Genomic DNA, 19,615 nt, shown 5'->3' with positions numbered 1-19,615 from the left:
CCAACAAAGAAAGTAACAGAACATGACTAGCCATCACTTAGAGCTCCCAACTAAAACCTCTCCAGTGCATCATCAAGGATCTACAATCTATCCTGAAGGATGATCCCTCACTCTCACAGACCTGGGAGACAGGCCAGTCCTTCCTTGCGGACAGCCCCCCAACCTGAAGCAAATACTCACCAGCAACTACACACCACACAAGAAAAACATAACGCAGGAACCAAACCCTGCAACAAACCCCAGTGCAAACTCTATCCATATATCTATTCAAGGGACACCATCATAGGACCTAACCACATCAGCCACACCAACAGGGGCTCATTCACCTGGACATCTACCAATGTGATATACGCCATCATATGCCAGCAATGCCCCTCTGCCATGTACATTGGCCAAACTGGACAGTCTCTATGCAAAAAATTAAATGGACATGAATCTGACATTAGGAATTATAACATTCAAAAACCAATAGGAGAACACTTCAATCTCCCTGGTTGCTCAGTAACAGACTTAAAAGTGGAAATTCTTCAACAACAACAAAATTCAAAAACAGGCTCCAACGAAAAACTGCAGAACTGGAATTAATTTGCAAACTGGATACCATCAAATTAGGTCTGAATAAAGACTGGGAGTTGATGGGTCACTACAAAAACTAAGTACATTTGTTAGTCTCTAAGGTGCCACAAGTACTTCTCATTGTTTTTACAAAACTAATTTCCCCTTGATAAATACTCACACCTTCTTCTCAACTGTTTGAAATGGGCCACCTTGTTTACATTGGCCTCATTAGCCCTACAACAGTGTTTTCCACTCCCTCTTGTCAACTGTTGAGAATAGCCCACTTCCAACTTAACTGAATTGGCTCTTTAGCACTGACCCCCCACACACACACACTAGGTAAAGCAACTTCCACCTTTTCATATGCTGTGTATTTATACCTCCCTACTATATATTCCACTCCATGCATCTGATGAAGTGGGTTTTAGCCCACGAAAGCTTATGCTCAAATAAATTTGTTAGTCTCTAAGGTGCTACAAGGACCCCTCGTTGTTTTTGCTGATACAGACTAACAGGGCTACCACTCTGAAGCCCATTTCCCATCTGTGCACGTATTTGCCACGTGGGGGCGGTGTTGTGCCAGAGAAATAATTCCAGAAACAGTTTTCTTCTCTCTGAATAACTCTGAACTTTCCTGACCTCAACCCAGCCACCTCTGCCCTTTCAACGCCCCCATTTCCGACAGCCCATTCAGAAACCTCTTCCTATCAGAGAGAGCCGGATCGAGAGGGAGACAAAAGCTCTTTCCCTTCCTTGCAGATGCCGGATACAAAGGGAAATTAATTCTTCCTGAAGTTGGCACTTAGCACCACGATTCTTTTTGTCTCAGACCCGTTGAATCCAAGGATGCGTTCGTCTTGGGTCTCAACTGTTTTCATCGTGTCTGTTCTAAGTGAGTGAGATTTCCTTCCTTAGCCTGATCACTTGTGATGGATCCCGGCGATAACTCCGTCTCTCTTGCTGGACGTGTCTCTGACTATGTGCTTATTATAACTGCCTGCATCTGTTCGGGTTCCCGTGTATCTGAGTGTAGCTGCTGTCTTTCTGTCATCGCGCGGTGTGTCTATTATATCTTCCTGTATTTGTCATGTTTCATTAGCTCTTTATAAGGTGCCATCCCGTGACCCCAATTCTTCTCTTCTCTAAACTGTCAGACACAAAGACAAGTCAGTTTTTATTGGTCCAGGGAACTACCATTGCTTTGTTGCAGAATCATTAAACCCATGACATCTAAACTTTGGTCCGAAGCTATATTAATCATGTCTCTTCTAAGTGAATCGTTTTTCTTTAATCCTTTAAATTCTCCAAGGTCTAAGATCGAGTGGGCTCTTATTATATCTGAGTGTCTACATTATATTTATGCACATTGTGTTCCTGTTGTGTTTATATTATGCTGGAGTGAAGGCATTATGTTTATGTATTAGATGTATTCTATCGCCCAGTGTGCATTATGTATGTATAGATAGATAGATAGATAGATAGATAGATAGATAGATAGATTTAATGAAAACATTATATGTTACACATTATCTCTCTAGTCCCTACTATAGCTTAGTGTATATGTTTATCTTAAATCTCTATGTATCTGACAGATGTCTCCCACCTGAATGTTCATGCTATGTTTTTACTATAGTCGTTTCTCCTATATCTCAGTGCAAATATTTTTCTTTTATACTAAATTTACATTGTTTCTATTTTCTCTGTGTTGGTCTGTCATATTTCTATTAAATCTGATTGTAAATATGATGTTTTGGGGTGTATCTGACTTCAATTATGGTAATTTTGCTGTTACCTGTGTGTGTGATGTTTCCTTTATATCTGGGAGTCAATATGTTGTACCCATTATCTCTGTCTGTGTTTATTATCCTCTCCCCACCACAGAAAAGATCTATGGAGACTCAGTGAGTCAGACTGAAGGGAGCCGAATCATTTCCCAAGGGGACCCGGTGCTTCTGAATTGCAGCTACGAGTTTTCTTTCGGTGCTTTCCCTTTCTGGTACGTGCAGTACCCAAATGGGCCCCCCGAGCTCTTCCTGCGGGACACGGGAAGGGAAGACGGGGATGTCGGGATAGCGAAAGGCTTCAACGCTACACACGATGATCAGAAAAAAACCTTCCACCTGTGGAAACCGTCCAGCGAACTGAGCGACTCCGCGACCTATTACTGCGCCATGAGCGACACAGTGACCCGGACCAGCAGGGGAGCTGCGCAAAAACCGCGCAGCGTCTGTGCGGAGCCGCGGGGATGCTCGGGGGCTGGAGTCTCGCGCGACTCGGGAGCAGAAGGGGGGGAAGTCTGCAAAGACGGAACTGGAACAGAAACAACTGTCTCTCTCTCTCTCTCTCTAATTAGGTCTCTGTGTTTCTTTCTTTGCCCTAATCCGGAGTTGAACCATCTCATGAATGATGGCGAATGTCATGAATCACCCATTAAAGTAAAATCAGGAAAGACCAGAACACATCCACCCTTTCCTGAACAACTCCGGTGAAAGCTGCATTCAGCCCTGTTCTTGAAGGAAAGTGCAACCAGACAATCAAATATCACTGAGAGAAAGGCAACGAAGACACGAAATCTGCCATGATCACGGAGGAGAAATTGATATTCTATAGGAAAACTGGTACTGAGCAGTTCAGGAATCGTTACCTGCCCAGAATAAATGGAGGGAGAGATCAGATAAAATGGATGGATTATCTGGTTATCCATCCATGCAGCCATTTATCATAGGTTTCAGAGTAGCAGCCCTGTTAGTATGTATCCGCAAAAAGAAAAGGAGTACTTTTGGCAACTTAGAGACTAACAAATTTATTTGAGCATAAGCTTTCGTGAGCTACAGCTTGAGCTGTAGCTCACAAAAGCTTATGCTCAAATAAATTTGTTAGTCTCTAACGTGCCACAAGTCCTCCTTTTCCATTTATCATAGAATCATAGAACTGAAAGGGACCATCTAGTCTAGTCCTCTGCACTCAAGGCAGGACTAAGAATTATCTAGACCATCCCTGAAGGGTGTTATCCATCCATCCATCCATCCATCCATCCATCCATCCATCCATCCATCCATCCATCCATCCATCCATCCATCCAGATAAATGGATACATGTTTGGGTAGCGACTCTTTACAAGATCATCCACCTCTTAGAATAGACAAATTCTATCTCTATGAGAACCAGCAAAGAAAATCTACAGCAACCGTTTCCCATCTGTGCATGTATTTTGCCTCGTGTTGTGCCAGAGAAATAGTTCCAGAAACTGTTTTCTTTTCTCTGAATAACTCTGAACTTTCCTGACCTCAACCCAGTCACCTTTGCCCTTCCAACGCCCCCATCTCGGACAGCCCGATTCAGAAGCCTTTTCCTAGCAGAGAAAGCCAGATCCAGAGGGAGACAAAAGCTCTTTCCCTTCCCTGCAGTGCAGGATAAAAAGGCAAATTAATTCTTCCTGAAGTTGGCACTTAGCACCACGATTCTTTTTGTCTCAGACCCGTTGAATCCAAGGATGCGTTCGTCTTGGGTCTCAACTGTTTTCATCGTGTCTGTTCTAAGAGAGTGACATTTCCTTCCTCAGCCTGATCACTTGTGATGGATCCCGGCGATAACTCCGTCTCTCTGGCTGGACGTGTCTCTGACTATGTGCTTATTATAACTGCCTGCATCTGTTCGGGTTCCCGTGTATCTGAGTGTAGCTGCTGTCTTTCTGTCATCGCGCGGTGTGTCTATTATATCTTCCTGTATTTGTCATGTTTCATTAGCTCTTTATAAGGTGACACCTCGGGGCCCCAATTCGTCTCTTCTCTAAACTGTCAGACACAAAGACAAGTCAGTTTTTATTGGTCCAGGGAACTACCATTGCTTTGTTGCAGAATCATTAAACCCATGACATCTAAACTTTGGTCTGAAGCTATATTAATCATGTCTCTTCTAAGTGAATCGTTTTTCTTTAATCCTTTAAATTCTCCAAGGTCTAAGATCGAGTGGGCTCTTATTATATCTGAGTGTCTACATTATATTTATGCACATTGTGTTCCTCTTGTGTTTATATTATGCTGGAGTGAAGGCATTATGTTTATGTATTAGATTTATACTATTGCCCAGTGTGCATTATGTTATACATATTATGATACATATTGATTTAATGAAAACATAATATTTACACTAAGGCTGAGTTTTTTCAAACTGCCTGAGGGATTTAGATGCCTACTCCTGGTTTACTGTTTAATGGGGCTTGGACATCCAAATCCTGCCACCAGGAACTAGCAGGACACCCAGCCAGATCTACATATATTTTAAAATTTCCTTTTCTTATTTTCCAGTGAATTAAGTGAGGCATGATCAATCAGTCCCTCAAGACATCCAGCACTCAATCACTCTTTCAAATGGGACCTAGGTTCTTAAGTAACTAAGGTGGCTTCTGAAAATTTTACTCATAGGTCAATTTGATTCCCAGACTAAATGTCTTGTCTAAAATCACACAGAAAGACTGTGGTAAATCCAGAAACTGACCTCTTTGGTCTCATGAGTTTCAGTTCAGAGTCGGAAGCATAAGATCATCTTTCTTGCTTTTAAATTTTAAAGTGGGAGAGGAAAATATTGAGCATGTGCTATGTTTCTGTCCATCCCCTTTAGCAAGATAATGAACACAATGTACCAGAATGACTTCAATGGAGCTTTGCCAATTTACAGCAACTGAAGGTGTGGCCCAATTGACTCTCATACAAACCTCAGACCTCCATTTGGGGGCCTGCTCTTGCTTTTCAGGGGCTTTTCTCTTGTGATTTCAACCTCTCAGGCTGCCTCTGTCAATTCTCACTGAGCTGGTACTAAAGGCCTTGAGAATGGGGTCACAGTTTCTTCCCCAGAAAAAGTCTCTCTTGAGGCAAGTGACTTTGTTGCTGACATTATATAAGTATCCATATTCAACCCCTTTAGGAATTTGGAATTTGGCAGGAACAGACCCTGGTTGTTTGCCTCTTACCTCGCTCTCTTGGGTTGTGTACTTTGTGCTGAACCAGAGGGAGAGATTTAGGTTTGTTGCTAGTGGAATGTGATACTCAGACACACTGGGGATGGGCAAGTGTTGTAAAAAACCATAAAGATAAGGTTGCTAAATAGCAAGCTCAAATCAAAGTGAGCCAGGGTATGTTTGCGCTAAGTGGAAATTACACCTTCCGCACCCAATGTAGACATACACATAGATAGATAGATGGACAGAGAGGTTGTGGAATCTCCATCATTGAAGGTTTTAAAGAGCAAGTTAGAATAACAGCTGTCACAGATGGTCTAGAGATAACACTTAGTCCTGCTATTGAGTGCAAGGGACTAGGCTGGATGACTTCTTGAGTTCCCTTCCAGTCCTATGATTCTGTGATAGAAACTGCAGTGTTCCCATGCCATAGCATGAACCTGGAAGCAGGACCAGTGGCTATGGATTGAGCTCTCTGAAATTATTCTTCTCACAGTTAAGCTGCTTAGTCGGGATCTTTGTGAGGTTAATGAGAGCTACATAAAGGATGAGGAGAAGGGACTGGAGTGTTCACTCTAAGGCCCCCATGAAATGCATTCTTGACTCTGCCTCCTTTCCTAGGTGCCCTGGGCAGAACTGATATCAAGCAGCCAGTCACTGCAGAAATGTCTGAGGGAGGAAATCTGAACCTGACTGATAGTCACCCTTCAGTAACAGATTAATAAATGTTCTGGTACCGGCAGTTCCTGAACCAAGGGCCCCAATATATAAGGCATGGATACTGTCAAGACTTATTCCCCACTCTGGCACTTCGAGTGCAGAAGGTGGGGGCCCACAAAGATTTTAAAAATTGGCCACTTCAGGCTGGTATTAAACACCCAAGGTCACAGCTTCTCTCTGACCATGGATGGGTAGATGCTACCACTACCCAAGTGCAAATCCCACCTCCCCTTTTGAGAACCCAGGAAGGAACACTTGGGAATTCCTTCATGTGGGGTACTCTCAAGCCATTTCATGCCCCCTTCTGGGGAAGAACTGAGAAAAAAAAACAAAGAAAATCAACTGTTGCCACCAGCTAGTTAAATAACACATGCACAAACCTGTTAGGGACACAAAAATCCAGTCCTGTTCTTAAAAAGGTAAAATTTATTAAAGAAAGAAAGAAAGAAAGAAAGAAAGAAAGAAAGAAAGAAAGAAAGAAAATACATTTGGAACTTAGGCTTTTTGCTAGATCATAAAAGAAACAATTACAAAAACTAAGCATCAAGATAGCTCTCTTAAGGTTCAGGTTAAAGATTACAAGCAAAACAAAGGCATCTGGGGTTAGCACAGAGGAGTCCACAAGCCAAGAAATAAACAGAAATAAACCTAATTGCGTCTTCATAATATTCCTAATCTATTTACACATTTGGGGGTTCCAAATAAGTAATTCTAGATATGATCTGATGATTTTTATCATACCTAGCTTAAAGCTTCTCATAGCATAACTGCTCCTTGTTCCCCTCTTTCCCAGAAAACAGGACAGACAGACAAAGGAAAGTTTTTTTCCCCATTTAAAAAAGTTCTAGACATCCCATTGGCTCTTTTGGTCAGGTGCCCACTCCTTTCCTTTTACTTGTGGGCTTCTTAACCCTTTACTGGTAAAGCAAATAGAGAACAGCTACTAAGAGGAATTTTATAGCTAAGTGGCTGGCTGGGAACTACCCCCACCCCTTTCATTTATCACAGATTCACTGAAACTGTTCATAGCCCCAACCCAGAGAGAGCCTTGCACATTTCTGGAGACAGAAAGTCCAGCAGCCTGGCCCTGCGCAGTTTCAGGCTGGCAGATACAGTAGTGTATTACTGTGCTCTGAGAGACACAGTGTGACAGGCGGGGGCGGCCCCCGTGCAATTAATATCCCATTGCTGGGCTGAGCAGTGGGAAGCGCCGAGAGAGGGGCAGAGGGATCGCGGGGAGAGAGGTGAAATGACTCAGGCATTTAAGGAACAGAACAAGGACACTTACAAAATCCACATAAAGATACACAAACTCCTCCCATCACAGTCAATCCATTGATGAGCCAAGGTGTCAAATCTTCAGCCCTGCAGGTGGAAGTCCGCCCTTATCTTGACGGGTGCAGTACACTCAGACCATATCAACATGAGGAAGTTTCATTCGTTTCATACCACAGGTGTTAAGTGATTCAGTTAAACCAGTGAAGGGGTGTGAAGATATTAAAGGTGGCTACGCAACACAATTATCACACTAAAATTTATTTTATACTCCATACCCCGCAAATCTACCCGCATTTCCCAACAATACACCCCATTTTATATCACTAGATCAAATGTTTCCCATCAACACACTATTTCCCATCAGTATACCCCATTGCCCATCAATTTACCATATTTCTCAAGAATACATCGTATTACCATCAGTATCCATGATTCCCACAAATACACTCCTATTTCCCATCAGTATAGCTGTATCCAATCATTGTATTCCCGTTTCTCATCAATGCATTCCCCCCCCCCGCAACAAAGAACCCTATTTTCCTAACTATAGATTCAATCCCCACAAATATCTCCTATTTATGATCAATATACCACATTCCCTTCAATACCCCCCTCCATCCCATCAATATACCCCTATTTTCCATCATGACACCCCTGTTCAGTGGATGTCTTTGACCACAAGGAGGATCTGTTTCATATTTACAATAATATTTTGTCTCTGCATGACCCACTCTTTCTTCTGTCCCCTGGTGTCTTATGAACTCTGAGCTTCTTGCAGTCCAACCCCTCCTTTTTCTGTTCGAGCCCTGCTTAAAACACTGTCACTGCAGCTCAAGAAAAATGTCAGATCTGAAGGAACCACCCACTCAGGAGGCTCTTAGCACCCACACAGACAGCTGAACAGAAACAATAGAGAACCAACCCGTGATTTTAGGGCTTTACTCTGAAACAGACAGTTTTCTGGTAGCTGTGGGAAATAAAAAGAGGGATCCCTTCTTCATAAATGGGTTGTTTTTCGGGGGGTGATAAGAACAGTTCGGATCAAGAACCATTGACTTCCCACCATGTTCTTCACCTCAGAGAATTATTTTGCTGGTTGTGATTTCAAGTAAGTAGCATTTTCATTTGTCCAGCTTGAAATACTTTCTATTGCCATTTTGCAAAACCCAACCACTCTTGAAAAGCCTAGGCTCGGAAGAGTTAAATGTTTAAAAGGGGCTGGATGCATTTAAGGTTAGGGTTACCCCCAAATAACGGGGTATAGGCATCTAAACAGGTAACTTTAAATATTCTCACCCTAAAATGACAGTGTTTAGAATAAATATCTGTTCTCCCCCCCCCCCCCCAAGGGACGTTTGGAGACTCTGTCACACGAACTGAAGGCACAGGTATTGTCAAAGAAGGAGCACCTTTGGTTATTGAGTGTACCCATGAGTCTATCCTATTCCCTTATCTCCTCTGGTATATTCAACACCCCCATAAAGCACCGAAGTTATGGCTGAGAGATAAAACGTCAGGGGGTGGCCATGATGAAGGGGACAAGCAGGGGTTCTTTGCTGACCATGTCCAAAACAAGAAATCCTTCCATTTGAAGAAAAGCTCCAGTGAAATGAACAACTCTGCGGTCTATTACTAAGCCTTCAGAGACACAGTGACTGTAACCAACAGGGGAGCTGAACAAAAATCCCCTGAAGTACAGAAAGTCCAAGACTCCTGTCACTGAAAAAAATGTTATATTTTCATAACTTGACCTCATTGTAGTATATAAGTACTGTACCTGCAGGGAAAACAGACGAAAGAGCTGTAATCTAGTGGGGAGAGGAATGAAAAGAACCAATGGCTGGAAGATAAACCCAGACCAATTCAAATGAGAAATAAATCATATTGTTAAAAAATGGGGGAGGGGGAAGAACAAGTCACCAAATCACCAACAAATCACCAGATCAGGACTCTTTGCTTTTCTGGAATCTGTGCTTTTGTCCAACACAAGTTATTGGGCTCAATGCAGAAGCAACTGGGTGAAATTCTTACAGGTTCTGTTACACAGGCGCTCAGACTAGATAATCTACTCATCCTTTCAGGGATTAAAAACTGTGATTCTACCAATCTATGTACATAAGAATGGCCATGCTGGGTCAGACCAATGATCCATCCAGCCCCGAGCCCTGTCTTCTTAGAGTGGCCTGTGCCAGCTGCTTCAGAGGGAATGAACAGAACAAGGCAATGTATTGAGTACTCCATCCCCCATCATCCAGCCCCAGTTTGTAGCAGTGCTAGATTTAGGAAGCATAGGGTAGCATCCCTGACCATCCTGGTTAATAGCCATTGATTAACCTATCCTCCATGAATTTATCTAGTTCTTTTATCAACTTAGTTATACTTTTGGTTTTCACAACATCCCCAGGCAATGAAACGCACAGGTTGACTATGTGTTGTGTGAATAAATACTTCCTTTTCTTTGTTTTAAACCTGCTGCCTATGAAATTCATTAGGTGACCTCTCGTTCTTGTATTATGACAAGGAGTAAATGACACTTCCTTATTTAGTTTCTCCACACCAGTCATGATTTTATAGATCTCAATCATGTCCCCCCTTAGTCCTCTCTTTTACAAGCTGAAAAGTCCAATACCCAGTGGAACGCCCGCTCCCAACTTGGGCAGACTCTGTTAGGCTTTGTTTTAGATGTGGTTCCTTCAGCATTTCTGAGTTATGTGAAGGGCTTAACAACAATTCTTTACTCACTTTCTTCACACCATTCATGATTTCATAGACCTCTATTATATGTGTCAGGGTTTCCTTCCCATTCTGAACTCTGGGGTACAGATGTGGGGACCTGCATGAAAGACCCCATAAGATTATTTCTAGCTTATTTCTAGGTTAAAAACTTCCCCAAGGCACAAATCCTTCCCTTGTCCTTGGACGGTATTGCTGCCATCACCAAGTGACAGAGATTCAGGAAAAGGACCACTTTGAGTTCCTATTTCCCCACAATATCCCTCCAAGACCCTTCACCCCCTTTCCTCGGAAGGTTTGAGAATAACAATTGCTTTTAATAAAAGTACAGACCAGACCCTTTATGTTTAGGATGCTAAAATCAACCAGATTCTTAAAAGAAGAACTTTATTATAAAGAAAAATGTAAAAGAAACACCTCTGTAAAATCAGGTTGGAAGGTAATTTTACTGGGTATAAAAAGATTTAAAACACAGAGGATTCCCCTCTGGGCTCAAATTCAAAGTTACAAAAACAGGAATAAACCTCCCTCTTAGCATAGGGAAAATTCACGAGCTAAAACAAAAGATAATCTAAAGCATTTCCTTGCTATTACTTACAATTTCTGTAATTTTATATGTATCATTTAGGTAGGAGCTGGGTTACCAGCTTGGTCTCTCTCTTTGTCCCGAGAGGGAACACACAAAGAGCACAAACAAAACCGTCCCCGGCCCCCTAGATTTGAAAGTATCTTTTTCCCCCATTGGTCCTTCTGGTCAGGTTCCAACTAGGTTAATTGAACTGATTAACCCCTTACAGGTAAGTGATTCTGTACCTCTGGCCAGGAGGGATTTGATGTTACTCCATACATAAAGTTTGTTACCCTTCCTTTTATATTTGTGACAATATGTAACAGTATGAAACCTCAGCTGGTGTAAATCTGTGTGGATCCGTTTATCTCAATGAAGCTATGGCTCTTTAGACCATTTGGGGATACGGTACATTAAATACGAATCCTTGCGGTGCATATTTTTGATTATTTCTCCCCTCTGTCTGCGTTAAAGCAGGGTTTTCTCTGGTTTGTAAAATGATGTTTAATGTCACAACCCCCTCCCTCCACAAATTTTAAATAAAATTAGGGAATGGAAACAGCTGGTTTAAATGCTCACGGTAGAGTCAACGGATCTGCAAAATCCACAGTAGCTGAGGATTTAGCCCATAAACGTGGCAATTCTGGAAGGGACCTGTGGTCACCTGTGATTATGACAACAAGTAGGAGCCCATGTTCTTCTAGGCAAATACAGAACAAAAACAGGCATCCTCTTCACTGAATCCACTTACAATCCAAGTGGAAGAGGAGACAACATGTGGGTGCAGATACACAGAGGGAGGAATACAAAGGAAACACTGAAAGGACTTTGGGTGATACGACAGGCTGTGGTCCCAGCACAACAGTTGCCTAACCCGGCCCAGCATCACACCAAGAAGGTTTTAGAGCTGGCTACTATGGCCGGAGAGTTGTAAAAGAAACCGTCTTATCGGCTGAGGAAGTTCCCCCGCAGATGTACCACAAGAGGGCCCTGTTTTACCAGCCCCTCACGCAAGTGCCGAGCTGTCATTTCACAGCCTGCTGCTTCATGTGGTCTCGGATTCCCCCGCAATTTCTCCCCCGGCCTCCCGCCCTTGCTGTCAGACACCCCGCAGAGGCCAGGGAGCCTAGTTCACGGGCAGTAGCAGGCTGCTGTGGGGTTAGCACCGTAGGCACACAGCGGAGGAGCGTTGCGCCGCAAAGAAAGTGGGTGGATCTATATTTTAAAGACCTCTTTCCCCACTTCTCCTCACGGCTGGGGAAGGCAAGGGAGACGCTTCCCTCTGCAGCTTGGGGACAAGGTTCTAGCTCACCTGATCCCCTGAAGATGTTCCTCACCTGGGTCTCTGTTGTTGCGATATTTTCCACTCTCGGTGAGTAAGATTTCAGGTCTATTGGGCCAGATCCTCAGCTGCTGTGAATGTCACAACTCCGTGGAAGGCAGTGGAGTAACAAGACGTCGCAGGAGATGGGGAGTTAGCACCAGAATTTTGTTATTAAACCACCAGTTTATAAATCTTAGCCCCTCCCCTCAGTTTTTGGAAATTTGGAAGGTAGATAAACATCCCAGGTCTACTTCATTAGGTTTAATAGCTCTCCATTTATGCTCAGTTTGAAGGCTTTTTACTTCTGGTCTAAAAAGATGTCAACATGAGGGGACATCAAAGACTTAATAATCATAAGTAAATTTGGGAATAGAATGAGCAATGACGACAATAAGGTTCAGCTGAGAGATACATATTCATTATATTACATTAGAGAGATGTTGTGCGTATTCTATTCTACAGAGGAGACAGAGGGATTTGGTGCCAAGCTGTCATTGAACTGGCTTTTGAGTCCCCAACTGCTTTAAGATCCTCAGAAAATCCCATCCACAATCAACCATTTTTTTTTCATTCACAGAACAGACCTATGGAAATTCGGTGACACAAACTGAAGGCGCCACTACAGTCCCTGAAGGAAAACCGGTGCTTCTGAATTGCACCTATAAAACTTCTGGGTCTCCAGTGCCCTTCTGGTACGTGCAGTATCCACACGAAGCCCCTCGCCTCTTGCTGACAGCGTACGAAGCAACAACCGAGGAGGAGAGAAAGCGCAGGAGAGGCTTTTCTGCCAAACACGAGAGAAACACAGTATCCTTCCATCTAAATAAAAACTCCAGCGAAGTCAGCGACTCAGCTGTCTATTTCTGTGCCTTTGGTGACACAGTGACTGAAACCCACAGGGGAGCTGTACAAAAACCCACTGAATGGCTGATCTGATAAGTGCTTCTTTGTCAGAGGGCGAGGAAGACAGAAGATCAGCCTCTAAGCTAATGTGTATCGGTGTCACTTCACTGCCATCAGTGGGTCAGTGGCCCATTTAAGACACCCATCAAATCCCTCTCCTTCCACACGAGAGAATTAGGATTGCAACTGACGGTGGGCATCCTAAGGGGTTTGACTTTAGCAGAATGGTTGGCACTGTATTATCTCCCAAAAGGATACGGCAGCATCAGCCAGTGACCAACCAGCTTTCACAAAGCACAATACAGTATTTAGCACAAAAGCACTACAGAGAAAACCTATAAAAACAATAAACTGCCTGCATAGAAAAGCTTGCGAGATGTCACCCATCTTCCACATGGAGATACCTCGGACATCTGGAGTAGGGGGGTTTTGCCTTCTTGGTTAAAGTCCCATGTCAAGTAACGTTTCACAAATGGAAAATTAAAGACTCACCCAGAACAGACCATGGGACATACAATACTCCTGGGGGAATTTTGCACCACTGTGCACGTGCAGAATGTATGTGTCCCACAGAATTCCCCTCCCCCATAGAAAACACATTCTGCCCCAGAGGTGCTGCCGTTTTGCCTTTTGCCCACCAGAGGCTGCTGTAGCGCCAGAAGAACCAGCAGCATGAAAGCAGAATTTTTTCGTGCAGAATTTAATTTTTTGAGGCAGAATTCCCCCAGGAGTAAATATAACAACTCAATGCCCGATTCACACATAGGAAGGAGGCATCGCAGCCATATACTCTGCTAGTCCAGACCCAGTTATCTGGCTTCACCATCTAAATGTCAAATTATAGTTGTTGCTCTACATTTACATCAGCCATACCAAGAAGAGGATGGATCAAGTGAGGGCCAACCCTTGAGTTAGTTCAGGTTGACACTTCATACAGTTTGTGGCCTCTGTTCCCCAGGCCTCCTGAAACAGGTAAAACCAGACTTTCCCCCTTTCCCCAGGGGGACAAAATTTCAGAGACTGGGGGTGTTGAGACTGGGTATTAATTATTCTCCACTCTCCAGAAACCCACTCAGTGACCCAGAAACACAAAGAGACAAAGAACTCTTAAATGAACCAACTGTCTGTGAACATTCTAGGTGCTCATGTTCTCTGGCACATCTCAACAAAACAGTCTTTGAGGGTTTTGCAGGTTTCCAAGATCTCGCTTCTATCCCACTTGGTTCCTTGCCCCCCCCCCATCAGAAAAGAAAGAGGGAGAGGTTCTAAATCCCTTTCCATAAGATCAGGCAGGGTTTGCAGATGTGAAACATGGGAGAAAAGCTTCTTAGCTGCGTCGCAAACTTTCCTCTCTTCCCACAAGGTAGCCCTCTTTCACCAACTCAAGTTTCATGCCGAGGTGTCAGAAAGCATCCTCCTTAATTTGGTCTCTGATTCTCCTGAAACCTCTCCTCCCCCTCAAACACCGTGTTGAAGCCGGGGAGCCTACATCAAAGGCAACAGCAGGCTGCTGTGTGGTTACCTCTCTAGTCATTCAGCAGAGGAGACCAGCTCCAATAAGACAGAAGGTGGGTATATATTAAGGCGTCGTCCAGAGGAACCATTTCTTCCCACCTCCTCTTTACAGCTGGAGAAGGCAAGGAACAAACTTCATTCCTGGGTGTGGTGGAGAAGGTTCTATCCCACTTCCTCCCCATAAAATGTTCTTCCTCTGGGTCTCGGTTATTGCGATACTTCCCATTCTAGGTGAGTCAGAGTTGAACAATATTTCAGATCTATTCCTCCAGGTCCTCAGCGAGTATAAAGCAATTTAGCTTCATAGAAAATCACTAGAATTTATAGGATTTACATCAACTATGCATTTTCTTCCCTACCTCACCATGTTTTATAACTCCGCCCTCTCCTCCTTTTCCTGGCAAATTTGGAAGGGAAAACAAGATATGCTGCCGCAGAGTAGAAAACAACCTGTAATTGAGGGAAGTTCATCGAATTTTTTCACAGAAGGGAGCAAACCACCCAACCCTCCAAAAAAGAAACACAAATTACACACAACGCCAAAAACAAAAACAAAAAAACCCACCCCAAATCTGCTTATCACAAGGATCGAACCTATCACCTCCGCAAACTTTCCCTCCAACTGAGCGATTCCGGTGTCTATTACTGCGCCATGAGCCCAACAGAGAGTCATATGCACACAATGGCAGCATAAAAACCAATTCACAGTGTTTGCCAATAAGTCCTCTCAGAAACACAGGCGTTCCCTGGCTGGATCAGGCCAGGTTAAAAACAGTCTCCTCTTACTGGAAATGGCCAAAGAATGACACTGGGGGATACTCAAAAACCTCTGAATTGGGATAATTTGGCTCTATGGAAAATTTCTCCCTAACGCCTATTGGCTAGAGGGTACTAAATACCCTAAAGCAGGCAGATTTATAGCCAACTCACACATCTAGAAATCTTTTAAATGTAATTAGGGATATTCCCATTACCGTTAGATAATGAGACAATATAGCCTGGACGGGGCACTGATCTAGGGCTCAGGAGACTGGAGATTGAATTCCTGGCTCGGCCACTTGCATAAGTCACCTCACCTCCTTCTGGCTCACTTTCCCCCTCTGTAAAATGGGTATACAATTACAGACCACCTTTGTAACGCACTTTGAGATCTAAAGATGAAAACACTATATAAGAGCTAAGCATCACCATCATCGAGATGGGGGAATATAAAAATTAGAACAGAACAGAGGAAAGAGGACTAGAATAAAGTAGAAAACAGTAATCCTTTTTTAAGACTGATTTCAGAGTAGCAGCCGTGTTAGTCTGTATTCGCAAAAAGAAAAGGAGTAACGGTGGCACCTTAGAGACTAACAAATTTATTAGAGCATAAGTAGCTCACGAAAGCTTATGCTCTAATAAATTTGTTAGTCTCTAAGGTGCCACCGGTACTCCTTTTTTTTTTTTTTTTAAGACTGAGAAAGTCTTGACACTAATTACATCCTGTAACCATGAATTCCACAGGCTAACGTTACGGTATTTCCATGATATAAGGTAAGTATTCTTGGCAGAATTCGATTTTTATATATCATTTCAATCAAATCTGACAATGAACAAATGCTTAAAAATAAACACTGGTATCCTGTGTGTGTGTGTATATATATATATATATAGGTTTATTTTTAATCATTTTTCATTCTGTCAGATTAAATTTTCACAGTTGTGCACAATTATGGATTTTAAACATTTTTTATTTATTTAAATTTTCACAGATGCCAGAAATTTGGGGGAGGGGGCAGACAACTGGTGGGTCAGACAATAATTATTTAATGACAGTAGAGGAGGAGATTCAGAAAGTTAAATCTTTAGGAACATTAAAACACAAAAATTGTGATCACATGCCAAAATATTCAAAATAAATATCCTTAAATCAAACTCTAATGAGTTCTTAAGCAGCATCCTTTCTTACTTCTTACTCTCTGTACATTTCAATCATCATGGATGGAAATATTTTTAGTTGGTTTGTGTCTGCCTTAACTATTAACTATTTTATTTTCATTTTATAATCGGTGGTTCTATTCTTTTTCCATTTAATCCATTCTAGTCTATTCCTTACACCTCTCAACCTGCCAGTGGCCAAATGGGAAACTCTGATAGCTGGGAAAGACCCAAAGTGGAGGTGTGAGAGTTCCGACATAAAATTATTTACTAAGCAAAATGAAAAAAGAGATGGGATTCCTTTTGTGTAAATGGTTCCTTATTTCTGATTTAAATACATTTCTACAATAGAAAGACGCACCATATATTTTTGAGGGGAAGGTAGGTAATTGTGGAAGTAAATTGAGTAAGGTCTTTGCGAATGGGGTACACTTGAAAGGATATTTGGTTATGATAATGTCCTGTTTGGCTGAGATTTTGAAAATAGTGCAAAGCAGTGAGGAGCCCTTCTACGGTTAAATTTGGGGCCCACCTGCCTTAACACATGAAAATTCCAGCACTAACCAATTTTGTTTTCTTTTGCAGAAAGGACCTGTGCAAACTCAATAAGGCAACCCGAACGCACCATCACTATCCATGAAGGAAAACCGGTACTTCTCCACTGCATTTATAACTCCTCTGTGGTTCAGCCTCTCTTCTGATACGAGCAGTATCCCCATGAAGCCCCTCGCCTGCTGCTGACACAATACGAAGCATCGGACGAGGAGGAGAAGAGACGCAGACCAGAGTTCTCTGCTAAACTCGAAAAAGACTCCAAATCCTTCCACCGGGAGAAAAACTGTAGCGAAATGAGCGACTCTGCTGTCTATTACTGCGCCTTGAGAGACACAGCGAGCAAAGCCACCAGGGGAGCTGCACAAAAACCCCACCAACTGAGAAACACAAAGGACTGAAATAGCTGAGACTTCCGGTGTCTCAAGAACTCAGAGTGTAATCTTTATCCCTTAATATCTCTGTCTTATTCTTCACCTTCCCCCTTTTTTTACCCTACCCCGGGTAGCATTTGAGTTACAATTAGGAGTCAGGGATTAAAGGTTACTATGATTACACCTACTGCTTAGAATGTAGGGTTAAATTTATCTGTATTATTGAGGTTAAGGATTAGGGTTCGGGTTAATGCTTTGGGTTGGGGCACAGTCAGGAGCTAGAGGTGTGGAGATTACAGTTAGACCGATTAAGGGTTAGTATTTAAGATTAGGGTGTAAGATTAGCATTAGGGATTAGTGTTAGTATTAAATTAGGGGTTTGTGTATAATTAGAGTTGTGGTTGGTGTAGATAAATCAGTGTTAGAGTAGGGGTAGAAGTTACTGTTTAATGTTCTGGTTAGGACCGGGGTTATGTTTAAGATTAGGGTCAGGATTAAAGATACAATTAGTGTTAGAAGAAAATTAGGGTGAAGGAGTTAGTTTTAGGATTACTGATTAAAGAATAGGTTAGATTGAAGGCTAGGGATGAGTTTATGTTTAGGGTGAGGTTTATGATTAGGATTTAGGTTATGATTAGGGAGAAGTTGGGGTTTGGAATTAGGATTAGAGTGTTGGTTATGGTTAGGGTGAGGAGTTATGGCTAGCATTAGGATTCTGAGTTAGGGTTTGTCAGGGTTCCCTCCACACTCTGAACTCTAGGGTACAGACATGGGGACCTGCATGAAAGATCCCCTAAACTTATTTCTACCAGCATAGGTTAAAATCTCCCCCTATACAAATTATACCTTGTACCTTGGGTTTAAGTAACACTGCCACTACCAAGTGATTTAACAAAGAACCAGGGAAAAGGACCACTTGGAGTTCCTCTTCCCCCAGCAATCCCCCCAAGCCCTTATACCCCCTTTCCTGGGGAGGCTTGAGAATAATATCCTAACCAATTCGTTACAAAATTATCAAAGACCCAAACCCCTGGGTCTTGGAACAATGGAAAAATCAGTCAGGTTCTTAAAAGAAGGATTTTATTTAAAGGAAAGGTAAAAGAATCGCCTCTGCAAAATCAGGATGGTAAATACTTTACAGGGTAATCAGATTCAAAATACAGAGGATTCCCCTCTAGGCAAAACTATAAAGTTAAAAAAAACCGGGATAAACCTCCCTCTAGCAAAGGGAAAATTCACAAGTTGAAAACAAAAGGTAATCTAACGTGCCTTGCCTTATTTACTTACTCTTTTTGTACTATCAGAGACTTGTACAGGATGGTTTATAGGAGAAGGAGGTTTTTTTGACCTGATGCTTCTCTGCTTTCCCCAGAGAACACACCACAAAACCTTCCCCCCGCCTCCCTCCAAGATTTGAAAGTATCTTCTTTCCCCATTGGTCCCTTTGGTCAGGTGCCAACCAGGTTATTTGAGCTTCTTAACCCCTTACAAGTAAGGAGGAATTCTAGTCTACCCTTACCTGTATGGTTATGACAGGGTTTATGACTGAGATTTTGGGTTCAGATTAATATTAAGATCAGGTTTTTATTACTTTTGCACTGTCCTAAACTGTACTTACCACATCTCCCTGCTTCTGGGATCTCTGTCCCGGGTCTGTATCCCAATGTAACCTCAGCACTCCACAAACATTGCTGCATTTATCCCACAAACACCACTGTGATGCTGGGAAGTGTCAGTACCCCCTATTTTATTATATACGCGGAAACGTAGGGACTGAGTGAAGTTTCTAGAAAGTATGTGTGGTGAGTTCACAAAGGAACTTGGGTGCAGTGAAGCTGAATATGTTTTAGGTGCCTACAGAAATCTCTGGGATTCACAAAACCCAAGTCTGGTGTCCAGACTCTCTTTACAATGAGCTGGGAGAGACAGACACCTCCGAATGGGATACACAAGAGAGAGCAGGCTAGGCGGCTCCTCCCGTAAACTAGCCAACAGGGAGATACCAAGCTGAGTGGTGTGTGTGCTAAACCCTCCTCTCTCAGGGAGATAGGTGCCCAAGTCTGGGCTGTATGGAAATGCCTCTCTAGATTCTCACTTGCAAGCCTTCTCTTGCCATTAAGCTGTGAGAGGGACAGGAGGCGATCCCTTGTAACTTTTAACCCAATAGTTAAGGTACTCACTGGGCTATGGGATATTCTGATGGGGGTGGGGGGGGG

The 19,615-nt window shown here is 42.8% G+C and overlaps 1 gene segment (V, D, J or C); it reads left to right on the top strand.

Annotated features, from left to right (window-relative positions):
* Nucleotides 1-994: 994 nt before the first annotated feature.
* LOC119841708 lies at nt 995-3,047 on the top strand. The segment is given in 2 exon segments: nt 995-1,450; nt 2,440-3,047. Coding segments are annotated over 2 exon segments (654 nt in total).
* Nucleotides 3,048-19,615: the final 16,568 nt, after the last annotated feature.

This window comes from Dermochelys coriacea, chromosome 13 (genome assembly GCF_009764565.3).
Source record: "Dermochelys coriacea isolate rDerCor1 chromosome 13, rDerCor1.pri.v4, whole genome shotgun sequence".
Lineage (NCBI taxonomy): Eukaryota > Metazoa > Chordata > Testudines > Dermochelyidae > Dermochelys > Dermochelys coriacea.
This window is presented reverse-complemented; position numbering and strand designations above follow the sequence as displayed.